General features: G+C 38.8%; 1 protein-coding gene across 6 annotated transcripts in view; it reads right to left on the bottom strand.

Annotated features, from left to right (window-relative positions):
- Positions 1-6: 6 nt before the first annotated feature.
- AP2A2 (adaptor related protein complex 2 subunit alpha 2) overlaps positions 7-13,657 on the bottom strand; it is a 42,515-nt gene continuing 28,864 nt past the window's right edge. For 2 of the 6 annotated variants that reach the window (XM_068193863.1, XM_068193864.1), the window contains exons 10-22: positions 13,187-13,324; positions 11,770-11,952; positions 11,339-11,436; positions 10,937-11,168; positions 9,979-10,140; positions 7,901-8,064; positions 5,124-5,206; positions 4,311-4,400; positions 3,376-3,499; positions 2,495-2,611; positions 2,247-2,316; positions 914-1,048; positions 7-158 (exon numbers count right to left, since the gene is read on the bottom strand). In XM_068193863.1, coding sequence (XP_068049964.1) covers positions 81-158; positions 914-1,048; positions 2,247-2,316; positions 2,495-2,611; positions 3,376-3,499; positions 4,311-4,400; positions 5,124-5,206; positions 7,901-8,064; positions 9,979-10,140; positions 10,937-11,168; positions 11,339-11,436; positions 11,770-11,952; positions 13,187-13,324 — 1,674 coding nt within the window. In that variant the 3' untranslated portion in view covers positions 7-80. Of the gene's footprint in view, positions 159-913; positions 1,049-2,246; positions 2,317-2,494; positions 2,612-3,375; positions 3,500-4,155; positions 4,401-5,123; positions 5,207-6,108; positions 6,187-7,900; positions 8,065-9,978; positions 10,141-10,936; positions 11,169-11,338; positions 11,437-11,769; positions 11,953-13,186; positions 13,325-13,657 lie in introns of those variants that run through there. The other 4 variants (XM_068193860.1, XM_068193861.1, XM_068193862.1 and 1 more) reach the window with 3 other exon arrangements.

The following is a 13,657-nucleotide window of genomic DNA, read 5'->3' as shown; positions in this document are numbered from 1 at the left end:
AGACAGTGATGTACAAGACATTTATTTGCAGTATGGTGACAGTGATATAAGTGGAAAAACCAAAACTGACATGGTTAATATTAAAACTGTTCTGACAGCAATTCACATAATCTCTGAGATACAGCTTCTTTACTTGTTCGTAGTGTGAGCCTATACATCTGAAAAAGAACATAAAATAATACTATTTAAACAGTTTGGCATTAAAGGAATGCACATACAACAGTGAAAACTAAGTTACCTCTTACTTGCTTTGTAAGCTTTGTTAGGAAAAAGATCTCAAAACACTGAGAGGCAGCAAGCCACTGAGCAACACAGCTTTTTCAAACCACTGGCTGAACCAACCCTATCTTCAAACACTTGTTAAGAATTACTGTTACTCAAGTATTTTTGGGCTTTAACAGAAAGGTGCTGTCCAGAGTATCTGTTAAAGAGGAGCAAATGCTGTGGAAAAGTCTAAAGACCCTGTACAAGCACTTCTTCAGGAAACAGAAGACAACCACCCAAACCCTATTTTTAATCCTCAGTTAATTTTGGTAACACCTCTGTCAAAAAAGCTTTAGTAAAAATACTCTTAACATTGTTCTCACTTGCTTATGCTTTCTCTTTTAGCCAGTTACTCTTTTACTCATTTAAAACAGCAAAAGGAAGCATGCTTAATCTGGTCCAAAGTGCGCAAGACAGTCTGGAATATTACAACAATCTCTTCCAAGAGGAAAAGAGAATTGCTCTGAAGAAGCAACTTACCCAGCTGGGCCATGACCAGCGGCTACAATTTTATTTCCTGTTGGAGTCTGCAGTCATAAGCAGCTATTGCAATAGTTATTTTTAAATATCTTAAAGTAGTTTCAGATACATGGACATTTTTAGTTCAAATGAGAACCTGTATCTAAGCTGGTGACAGTTATACAGATACCTGTGCCTGGAGGTTGGGTTCAAGGCGCAGCAAGCATCCAATCTGAGTGGTTTTTGTGTGTATGATACCAGCACCAACAAAGTTAGCAGGATTGGGATCTACCTCCTCAAGCAGGGCTGATCCAAATCCAATTATCTGTGAAAGAAACCAAGAAGATTTAGATGTGGGGGGAGGATGACACAAACACCAAGTATACCCAAACAGTCACCATCAAATAGCAAAACAAGGAGGAAACTAATTCTGAAATCTTCAAGACTACTTTATTACTACAAATTTTTGAAGCCTGACCCTGATAAATAAGCTCTTTTGTAAATAAGGCTCTTTTCAAAAGCAACTGAGAAGCAAGTTAAGATTTAACATCAGTCTCCCCCAGTTTTGATACAGCCATTCCTGTACACAGTCATTGTTCCTGTTACACAGTCACTTCGGTTTTGCCCAAGGCAGCCAAAATGTCACCTCCTTTTCTAACCAGTAACTCAAGTATAAATTAAAGCTTGAACTATCTTCCAATTCAGTTTTAAGCAGTAAATCTGTGCTTTTTTAAACAGCTTCAAGTTGCCAGCTGCTACTGAAGACTGCATCTAATTCAAACCACAGCTAGAAACTGTCCATTCAATTCAGCACTGCCACAATCTACCACATAGCATGGATTCACACTTCCACTGGATGATCCAACTGCCATATAAACAAAAATGCATAAAGTTTACTTATACCACGTGCTAATTTGGGCTAGGATAGAGTTTTCTTCATAGCATTTTCTTCATAGCAGCTGGTATGGGCTGCACTTTAGATTTCTGCTCAAAAGAGTTGGTTACACAGGGATGTTTTAGTTATCACTGAGCAGGGGTTACACAGAGCCAAGGACTTTTCTACTCCTCACCCCGTGAATAAGGAAGCTGGGGATGCACAAGGAGCTGGGACAGGACACAGCCAGGATAAATGAATGGGATATCCCATACTGTTAGATGTCCTGGCTCAGCATACAAGGCTGGGAAAAGAAAGGAGGATGTTCACAGTGATGTTGTTCTGCCTTCCTAAGTAACTGTTACACCCGATGGAGCCCTGCTGCCCTGGGGATGGCCAAACACCTCCCTGCCAATAGGAAGCACTGAATTACTTCTTTGCTTTGCTGGTGTGCATGGCTTTTCCTTTACCTACTGAACTCTTTAATCTCAACCCACACATTTTCTCACTTTTACCCTTATTCTCTGTCCCACCCCACTGGGGGAGAGTCAGCAAACGGCTGTGTGGTGCTTAGGTGCCAGCTGGGGTTAAAACATGACCTGCCACTGCCCTGTACACTATGAATTAAAAATATCACACCACCACCCACCTTTGCTTTCGTGATCTCTGCATCCATCGGGTGCTTTGCTTTAAAGATATTCTGTACTTCCTGTTTTGGACTGCAAGACAAGGCAAGACGAATACATTATGAACAGCATTTCCAATAGCAATTAATTGTACTGAGAGAGCTCATGGCTTAAAGGATTGAGTATGGGATGAGGCACTGCACCAGCTACATTCACAATATACCTTTCTTTTCCCTTGCCCACCAAGAGAGGCCCAAGTACTAAGTCTTACTTGCTCAGCTGCTTCCAACGCTGAAAGAAATCTTGAGAAGACATCTCTGTTGGCTGGAAAAATTTATTCAGAGTGATGGGTAATTTTACCGAAAGATTCTGAAATGTTCCACCGTACCTGCAGATGGAATAGAAAAACCACAGTGCATGTGGCAGCCTCAGCAGTGTCTCAGCAGAAATCAACCAAGCAACTGAGGAACTGTTTATGATCAAAATCCATCAAGTGCACATGACATTTCTAATATACAGTTTCAATCCACTGTTAAATAAATGTATTTTCTCTCCTTATATGGCAATAGATGAATTGGCAGAACTGCTTATAAGGTTCTCTCAGTTTTAGCACAGGTTTATCCTTCTAGATAGCACCCTAAGGGGTAAAAATATATCCTTATGAAAACATACCAATAAAAACCAGTTCAGACTAGAAAAAGCAGCATGTAGCCCAGAACTCAGGATTTTATAAAGCTGAGCTGATGTTGAGTGGACAGTACAAGATTCTATTTCTGGTTGCATACACTTCCAGGCCAAGTTATTTGCAGAAATGTTCTTGGTTTCCAGAAGGGAGAAGTTACTGCGTATATTCCTGTCAAGATTTCTTAAGCAAACAGGAAGACTGCTGTTTTATATAGATAGCAGAGACAGAAGTCAGGGAGACATTTTATCAGTAGCTGCTTCTTGACTGTTTGGTTTGGCTGGGGTTTTAAACCACATTGTTCCGAGTGGATTCTCCCTAGCACCTTAAAGCTTAATTAGATCAAATTTTCAAGTTATCTACCCAAGAAAGCTTTTTGTGTCTGCATTTTGCATTTCAGTCACAGCGCCATGCCAAATTTAACATCTTTAATCTAATTAATTCACTAACATTTGAATCCTTTGTTTTACCTGAACTGAATGTTCAGGATTGGAGCTTCCATGAAGTCTGACACACATTCGATGTTCACAACCTGCTGAACCTGTGCACCTCCATCCACTGTGGGGTCAACAGGTTTTGTCTGAAGATTCAGACGTAGAAAAGTAGTTAAGGAAACAGATCAATGAACTGATAACTAAAAAAATGCAAACCTTCAAAGAAACTCTATGAAAAATTAACATCATGTTTCCACTCATTCTCTTTGTGCTACTGAACATTTAAAGCTCAGTTTTTTGTACAAGAACAGAGTTTGTGGGTTTTGTTTGTTTGTTGGGGTTTTTCATATTGACACATATACAAGCAATAACACTGAAAATTCTCAGTTAATTGGATATTCTTCAAGAAAGATGCCCTTAAAAAGGTGTGAAGGCACAGAGACTTCACATTAAAAGCCACAGGACTATTTTGAACATGACAGAGATGTGTTGAGTCAAACAAGCCTGATTACTTAATCTCCCAGAAATCCTAAATTTGCAATACTAAGCATTAGGGACCAGCCATGAATTAAGAGCTTATTTCAAAGTACCATCATCTTGCATACATGTATTCCATCTCCATGTCAAGTTTTAGGTTATCTGCTAATGCAGTACTCGAAGGACACATTTCTACCTCTGCTACTTTGTGTCAGTGGTGAAAGCTACAGTTCCAGTACATATTTATTCAGCTTAATTTCTTGTTATTTCAGAAGTAACATCTGTGTTTACAACCAGGGCTTTAAGTAAAGAATCTTTCATCCCTGCTCTAGACTTGTTCTTTCTACGAGAACTTCAGAGAGCTATCAGCAAGTTTCTCATTTCTTTCATATGCAAGGACACCATGCCTTGATCCAACAGATTTATTATATTGTGCAGCAATAAATCACAAAAACCTAATAAGAACAGACAAGTGCTAGTACATTTAAGGATATTTGACTGAAGGTCATCTGAGCAGATTACTGTTGGAGTAAAATTCAAGAACTGTGTTGATGTCTTATTACCATAGAATATGAACATACGTCCTGGAAAGAGAAGAGCGAGACATCAGAATTTTTAGGTCATGTAATCGCATGGAACTACTCGTGCTTCAATTCCCTAACACACTGTCTTTATACCTTTCTTTAAAAGCACCTTTAAGAAGAAAATACAGTTTACATGGTTTATCTCACCAAGACATTCACAGTTTAAAATGCAGCAATTTAACCAAGCCATTAGATCTCTCCTATAGTAGCTGTCACACAGGCAGTTAATATCATCAGTGAAGTCTTTGAACTGCTGGAGAATTTTGTTAAGATGCTACCATGCCACCAAGAGTTTTACAGAAAGGGAGAAGCAAAAAATTCTATTGCTAGCCTGTGTTCAAATTCCATCTCTTTCCTAGATGGTTCCAGTATCTTGTGCATTCAATCTGATCTGAAATGTATTGTGTTTCCTATCATTACACTAAGCTATACTGCAAGATATAAATTTTGAGAAGAATGGTCAGCCATACAACCAGGCAGCTTGAGCTGGAGTGCTGGAGCTCAACACTCCTATTTCATATCAGCTACCAAAACAATCAAAAAATTTAAGGAAGCCAAGAGCCCACACAAAAGCTAAGGATGCACCACAGTGAGAGCTGTAAAACAGCTTAGGCCTATAATGCTATTTCCCACTTCAATAGCTGAAAGTGAGTCCTGTCTGGACTCCATGCTGGCATTGTGACAGATAATGCAGACAGCCAACCACGGCACTACAGAGCTTACCCAGGTTCTGTCGAAATTCAGATTTCAAGCCAATTTGTAGCAACTGATTTTCAAATAAGACTCCATTATTTTTACACACAAACCTAGGGGAAGAGAGGGAAAATATGTTTTAAATTGAGCAACAATAAACAACATTTAGAACAACAAAATTCAGGGTTTACACAGAGGATGAAGATTGCGGTTAACCTAGAATGCATCAATCTGTGAGAGAGGCCTTTGCAGAAAACTACAGAGTTAGAAAAGACAATTTTACATCCAGAGCCACCACTTATAGGACACTAAAAGAACTGACATTTTTATTTGATAGGCTGTCTGAGAAACTGTGAAGGAAACCACAGTATGCTATATGCACACACACTGTCTAATAAAGGACCAGGCAACAGATAAGGATTTTTCTTTTTAGTCTTGAGAACTTCTGAAACTCATTAGGTTGATGCAGAATTGAAAAGTTTGAAGCTTTGACTGAAAGGTTTAAACCTGAAAGAAAAAAACCCTCCTTGGTTTATAATTTCTGTATCACCTAAGCCAACTGAGAGATATACTTTTTCCATTTGAGAGAGGACGCCCATTCTCCAGTGATCTCAGTCCTTTCTATCACCCTTCACTTAAAAGTGGAAGAGGTGGTCAGCAAGCATCTGCGCCTTTAGCATCCCAGGCACTTAAAAACACACTCCCAAATATCAGTACTTTTGACAAGTACTCTGTTTTTTATTTCGTTCCAAATAGTTGCAAAAACTTAACATACAACTGGCATTGCCTCATTTTAGAGCAGTGTGTGATAGCACTGACTTGTAAAGAAGACTCTAACCTGTGTATTCATGAGCCTGTCACAAAATCCACAGCATCCACAGAGGTGTTCTAGTCACAAGTCTGACAGTACACGTTTCTCTAGTTTTGCTGGTATTAAGTTAATGAACAATATAGTTTTGCTTTATAACTATATTCTGGAAATTGCCCAGCCTTGCAAGGTTTTAGTATTGCTTACTTGTGAAAAAGCTCATCAGCATCATGCACAGTATCAGCTGGTTCCTCAGAAACTACCTCAGATGAAGCCAGGTCAGGGCTAGTTCAGGCAGCACAAAGGAAGAAAGGCAGTAGCGACAGAGACAGCAGGAGTTAGTAAAGACAGCTTAGAGCTTCGTTACTTCTTTTACCTCCTTCCTCAAAAATGGCACTGCTGAGCTTAATGCACGAGAAATTGATTAGCTGCCCTAGCTCAGTACCCTAGAAAGGTGTTAGGCATTAGGCAATGTTTTCCCCCACTTCTCTCCCCCATCCCATCCCGACTGTTAGAAAACAGCAATCCTTCATGAAGACAGCTGAAGGTGTTCAGTAAATGTAAACCTCTTACAGAACCAAGTCCTTTTAGGTGTTTAACTGTAACAGCAAAAGTGTTTAAGTTGAAAATCAAAAAGGTAGCTGCATATTAACTACTACAAAGGTGTGCTTAAAAGCAGAGGCCTCATCAACCTTAGAAACCCTTCTAATTACAGGTGCACAATCAGTTCCTAAAAACACACAAGTATTAAGCATAGGCAAGAGTAAACAGGCACACAGAGAATGACTTACCCAAGCAACAGATTAGAAACAAAAGTGACAACAGCACTAAGAAAAGGCAGGAAACTGTAAAAAGCAACTTCTCAGTATCATTACAGATGCATTCAGTAATCTACAGACAGACCAAGGACTTGGGCATTGCTATACTTTCTCTTGCAGAGAGAAAACTCTTTTTATGTAACATTTGATTATGAAGCTACTAGCATGGGTTCCCTTTTTTACCCTCTTAAAAAAAAAAAAAAAAAGCACGAACAAGCTTGTGTAGCTTCCTAAAGCCCTGGTTTTGTGCTTTATGATCAAGTATCACTTCTGACCTTCCAGTAGAAACACGGGATCAAGTATTAATCACTGCAAACCTGCAACAATGCATTGCCTGATATAAAATTTTGATGGAAGTGCCAATGATCCAGGCAGATCAGTTTCCCTAATTATGTCTTTTATATTAAGATGCATTGAAAATTTGTTGTGCCAACATTCAAAGTTTGTTCCTAGACAACAGTAATATGTTCTTGTCCAGTAAGACAACTGATTGTAAAGACATTTTGTGATTTTATGCCATTCATTCCCCAAAATTTAGCCAAATACCATTTGAGAGCAGCCATGAGGACTTTTAATAATAATGGGGTTAATAATACATTGTACCTACACTACACTTGCTAATGTAATTATAGTATCGAATCCCCTCAGAAAAAAATGAAACCCACTTGTTCTTTATCCCCCTTTTCACACCCCTTTGTCAGACAGTAGCAGAACAACTGAAGTGTGGCATTAAAATCTGGGAAGCAGTATCTCTGGATACAATCCTTCTCATTGTTTCAGTAGCAGCTTGCCGTAAGTGGAGAGACAAGAATACTTTATGAAAAGAAAATAAGAATAAATGTATTGATATCAGGACAGATAACCCCCACTTCAAGATGTATGGAGATGCACAAGCAGCTTAATTTAACAAAGAAGCAAAACCAGCATGAAAACCAGACACTACTGTGTGGCCAATATCCTCAGGTTGAGTACTACAGACTCAGTTTTTCCATTAGAAGCAATATTCAATAAGGACAGCACATCCAGCAGACTGTCTAAGAACACCTCTCTTGCTGCAAAACTACCACCCAGGAATGCACTCAATATGCTGGAACAAAACCAGAAGTTATGTGTGTTTTTCCTTCAATCCTGTTTCAACAGACAAATTCTCCTTCAAATTCCTTTCAGAGTGACTTAATTACCTCGCAAAGTTGTCATCAGAACCAGGAGCAAGAGGTGCAACTGCAGAAGCTGGATCTGAAAATACATCCACGAGCAGGCTACCACTAGAGGAAGGTGGGGGAGCTGAATTGGTGACAGGGGCAGCACCCAGACCCAGCAGATCCGCCGATGGAGAAGGAGTAGTCTAAGGAAGACAAGACACTTTGGTGTTACACTGCAACAAAGCTACAAGAAAGCTGTCTCGTTTGCATAGACAACTAAGCTATGGCAAAGTACCTCTCCCCACCCCAAATCAAGGTTTGAATGGATGTAAAAGGGTTCACACACGCAGCAGTTACCACGCTGAATTTCAACTTAAGGTCATTTACAGGTGTGGTTTTCTTTTTTTCCTTTGAAGAGAGTTATGTCCATCTAACCGTTAAATAAAAGCAAAACCAAAATTAATCTAAGATCTGGTTCTGCAGAAGAAAGATTACAAAGATGTCAGGTTTTCCCCCCTCTCTTTCCTGTTAGTTTCAAGGGGAAGTAAGTACTGTAGGGAATAAAATTCCCATGTTGCTTGTCTTTCATGAAGAATCCATCAACAAAGCAAGTGGCTTTTACACAAAGCTAAATCACAAGTCATCACAGCATCTTTAAAATTGACTATCAGTTTAATCCTGGGTTTCTGAAGCCTAGCAAATCTTACAAAGAATGTAAACCCAACCAGTAAAAAAAGCAGAGCCTGTAGCCAGTTCAAGCTGCAAACACTAGAGGAAGAGACAAGATGTTTAAACTGTTTTTTCCTCAAATAGAACAAATCAAGCAGCCAGGACACAGAATCATGCAACAGAGGCTGCATATGCCCAAGTCTCATGCAAGAACAGAGCACAGACTGTTAATCAAAATGGCCATGTATTAGACATTAGCAGCTTCCACTATGCCAGATAATCTGAGGATGAGTCATGAGATGCGTTTGGATGAATCTGAAATCTTGTTTTTGTAAGCCAACTCCAAGTTGTCATATATTCCATACAGTATAATTAAAAATTCCCTGGCAAAAGACTTTTAAGAAGCCAATCATTAGGACCAACTGAAAACAAAGGTTGGACCTCAAATTTCCAACATTTTTGGAATCTAAACCAGAAAAAGCCACTAGTGAAGGTAACACTGTGCAGTTTGTTACATGGCTGCAACCCATAAAGTGAAGCTCATAAAGCACAATGCAATATTAACTGCCAGTCACGTCAATTTGGCATTCTAAGAAAATTTTGCAACCTTTCTGCTGGAAAGATACTTCTGTCCAGTCAAAACTGTTCCACTTGGAGTAGCTACTCTTATACACTGCAGTGACTAAGTAGTAAATTATTATGCTTTAACAAACTGGGCAGGGAGCATGCTACAGTATTTCCTTCTCTAGGTAATCTTCTACAGCATCTTAATTCTAATTACAAGTTATTCTAGGCATTAAAACCAGAAAGAAGTATTACATTATGGGAAAATTGATCCTACCAGCTTTAACTGACAATAAAATGAGAAGTTTCAGCTCAGAAGAAAAAAAAAAAAAAAACCTGTGGACTTGTCTAGCATAACTGAACTCAAATAGTACCTACAAATAGAAAGTAGTAACAACTTTATATTGACTTAAGGACATCCCAGTGAAGGTAGAGTGTTGTCCACTTCTGTTAAAAACAATCACCCAAACCAAGATGCAAAATAACAGGTTAGACAAAGCAGAAAAAACAGCTGATACTTTGAAATTCAAGTTAACTCCTTTTAAATATTTAAATAATTTTACAATCTCACCCTCAGTGCAATTTCATCAACAAGGAAATCCACATCTCTAAAGTAACAGCAACATTTTTCAAGTAACAATGTAAAAGGGATTTTTTTTTAGGCTGCAGACAGTTTGTCCCCACTTACATAAGATTTCCAAAGGAAAACTGCATCCAAGCATGATGAGGGGAAAGCAGCTCTATGTCCCCTGCTTTATAGCAAACACCCAAAGCCTTAAGTTTCAGATGGGAGGTTTTAAATCCCCAAAAAGCCACTTTAGGAAACCATTTTTTTCTCACTTGCACACCATCTAAATTAGTGAAATAACAGCTTTTAAACTCACAACAACACTGGCAGGTTCAGCAGTTCCATTCATATCAAAGCTCCTCTCCTTTTTGATCTCTTCCAGGTCAGTAACTGTGCCTGGGCCTTTCTTCTTCTTCAGTTTAGCCAAAATGGAAGATTCCCTCTCTGGAAAGGGAGGCATTTCTTCCAACACTGTAGCCTTACCATAGAAAAAAAAATATTAGTTAAACTTCAGAGAAAAAGCCAAACCAGCTTCTGAGTCTTTGAAGAGACACACCCTTACAGATTGCATAAAGCAAAAGAAGAAGTAGTTACCCGCACAGAAAACTATTATGCAGTTTACTGTAGTGACGGATTGATCACTTTTTTGAAAGAAAAATGCTTTAAAACTTTCTGAAGTTCTTCCAAAGCATGTGGTTAAGAAAACAGGAGCCTATCACTTCTCTGAAACAGTGATATTAAATTAAAAAAAATAAAATTTAAATAATTAGATCACAGCAGACCTAAGGGTCCTTAAGTGAGGCAGACCTAGACTTAAACCACAGAGAATATTCAAGTTTCTACCCTGACCTAAGCATTTATTAGATGTCAGAACCAAACATGCAATGCCCTGCTCAGATCTGAGAGCACCAGGTTAAATCACTGAACTTCAAGAGACAAAAAATTACACTTTTCCTACCCACCATCAAGTAAGTCCTCAAAAGAAAGTCCCAGCCTTTTGAAATCTAAATCCTCTAGGACCCTGTATTGTGCCAGCTTTCCCTGGCTTCTCTGCTCCAGATTAACGTGTCTTAATGGTCATGTCCCACTACAGCAATAACAACTGGGAATTTAGCTCTAAATTAAAGATGACTAGAGCAGAATTAAGGAGACTTAAAGAACCAGCACCCACATTGTAATCCTGAGATTTCTGCGCAATCAGGTACGGTTTAGTTGAATTTAACTTGCTGACAGCAGAGTACTGCATAATAAAGAAAATTAACCTTTATACCTACCAATATATCAGTACTAGCAATAGTACTGAGCCTCAAATATTCAACAGCTCTCTGCTGCAGCTCAACATCAGCATTCTTTAGCTGACTGTCACTGCGCAGCACATCTTGAATTGTAGTTTTGATTTCTGGAAACAGGTTCACAAACTTGATGTAGGTAGACAGAAGCAGAGCTCGGGTAGGAACACTACACAGATGAAACTTGGAATGTAGCAAGTTGAACTGGATGAGGGGACTTAAAAGAAGGAAAAAAATTTGTTCAGTTTTTGTAGATATGATAATCCTTATTACTGCATTATTAGCAAGAGCTGGATGATTTGTTAACTAGCCTTTAGAAATGCTAGGAATTAAATTGTTTACAGAAAGCATTACTACTCCAATTCAGTATTTTAGAAGGTGTTTTACCTTGATCTTGGATCACCTGCTATCAGATTTCCAAATTCTCCCAAGATGTAGCCACCTACTTTTACAAGATTCTCGTGGCATGCTGGAGCTTGAAGGGCCTGTAACACATTAATAATCATTGATATGCAATGTACAAAAAGAACCTCTTTTCTGTCACTTCCATTCCCAGTTTTCTCATCTACTTTCCTGCAAGAGCAGGCTACAGATCTAGGCACTATAGAATACTTATGAGAAAAACATGATGGTGGTATGATTTCAGAGAAGACTCTAATGTGAGTATTAGTTGATTAAGAGCATTCTTAGGCCCATCCTTAGGCCCAGTACTCTGGACTTTTGATGACAGAGCTCCTTAAGTTTCCCCTGTTGCATCACGTGCTGCTTCCTTAATTCTCAGCTCATTTTGAAAGGGAACTGAAAACAGTTCATCTCACCTCAAAAACAGTCTTTGCTGCATATCCTTGCACATCATCCCTGTTGATGACAATCTGAATAACTCGGTACCACACTTCTTCACTGACATAGTCACCAGCAATGCGAATCAGATTCAGGATTGTATCCACATACCACGTGTAATCCACTGCATACTTCTCAGCTAGAATTGCAACCTTCAGAACCTGAGCACACAAAAGAGAACACAGAAGGTTGACTAGCTTTTACTATGAGCTGTATACAGCTGGTGATGCCCCACACTGGCCCAGAAGCCTCAGTTTCAGATGCATGAGCTTGTTCACTTGTTCCCACAGCCAAGGTGAAAGGTGAACATCGACATGCTGTGCCAGAATACAGCAGTTGCCAGGCACATATTGCTTTGCCCATAATGCATTCAAATATGTTGTATCTTTGTGACTTTCCAATTGTGTACCAAAGAGATAAAGAACAATTTATACAACATTTTTTGTTTGCTATAAAAACACCATCTAAACTACCACTGAGACAGGATCAAATAGGAAATTGGAAACCTCTCAAAAAAAAAAAAGCAAAAGCAAACTCAAGATAGCAGAGGCAAATAGAGTCACCAAAGCACAGCTGACTTTTTCAGGTCATACTTAGATTCCTGCATCCTGAAGCAAACAATCAGCTTCAGGGGAGACCCCACACAATTTATTATCAGTTGCATTTACTACTCTTAAAAGAACAGGTCAGTATAAGGGAACAGAATGAAATTCTCTATCCGCCAAGTCAGGGGACATTGCCAACAGCAACCAGACAGCACAAGACGTAAATCAACAAACAGTGTATTCCACATTCACTTCTCCAACCAAGGGACATCAGCACCTAACTAAGCTAAATAACTAAGTACAAGTTTTGTTTACCATCCTAAAAAGGTTGAAGTTGAGCATTTCAACTTTTATCCTACTGGTAGGAAGGGGATAGATATCAGGCCTCTTAGCTGATTAGCTGGGAACCCTTAGACTGAACATTCTCAGAGCATACCTAGAAATTTCTACCTAGAAATAAGCATTTACCACTAATTTTTGAAGTTACTGGACAATTGATTAGAGTAGGACCTAACCCTCAGATGTAGAGAATGTATTGGTGGCTCACATACAAAATTCACTTCGCTTTCTATACGCGCTGTACCGAGACCAAGATCAGCTTTTAAAATTCTTAAGTTTCCAAAGTTTCCCCCTGCTCCCTGGATTAGCTTAAACTAAATTCTTCGCTATTAGACTACAAAGTTAGGAGTTTTTTGTTTGTTTGTTTTAGTAGTTTTCTCTGGGTTTTTTTAAGGCACCATGAAAAGCAATCTCTACCATAGACTATGCAGCATCCTAATCAATAAATTATACTTATGGTACCAAATCCAGCTATGAAACAAATATTTAAGAAAAAACATCAGTAGCTTACAATTTCTTCTCTAATGGAATAATCAGCAGTCTCCAGGTAATTGAGCATTTCAGCCACAATCTGCTGGGCATTACTTCGGTCACACATTGCATACAGGAGATCTACAGCTCTTTGTCGTACACTTACATCTCTTTCAGTCTGCAAAAAGACACAGAGTCGAAGGTCAAGATGATTTCATCTTTGTTTGGAAAGTACATGCAACTTAAGAGATGAAACTTAGTATTATACACAGTCAAATTTAAGACAAATGAATTTGCATAATTTGTCAGATGCAGAATTAATTCAGATATACCCTTTATAGAAGCTGTGAATTTCTTATACTATTTCTCACTTTCAGTCACCTAGGAAAAGCTCAGTGGAGGAGACTCAGACAGCTTCCAGCTTTTAAATACTATCACAAAAATTCAAATCATCAGGTTTTGTTTCTGTAGCAGACTTATTCAAATCTGCGCAGGTGCTGAAAGAATGGAG

This window comes from Anomalospiza imberbis, chromosome 6 (assembly GCF_031753505.1).
Source record: "Anomalospiza imberbis isolate Cuckoo-Finch-1a 21T00152 chromosome 6, ASM3175350v1, whole genome shotgun sequence".
NCBI classification, from domain to species: domain Eukaryota; kingdom Metazoa; phylum Chordata; class Aves; order Passeriformes; family Viduidae; genus Anomalospiza; species Anomalospiza imberbis.
This window is presented reverse-complemented; position numbering and strand designations above follow the sequence as displayed.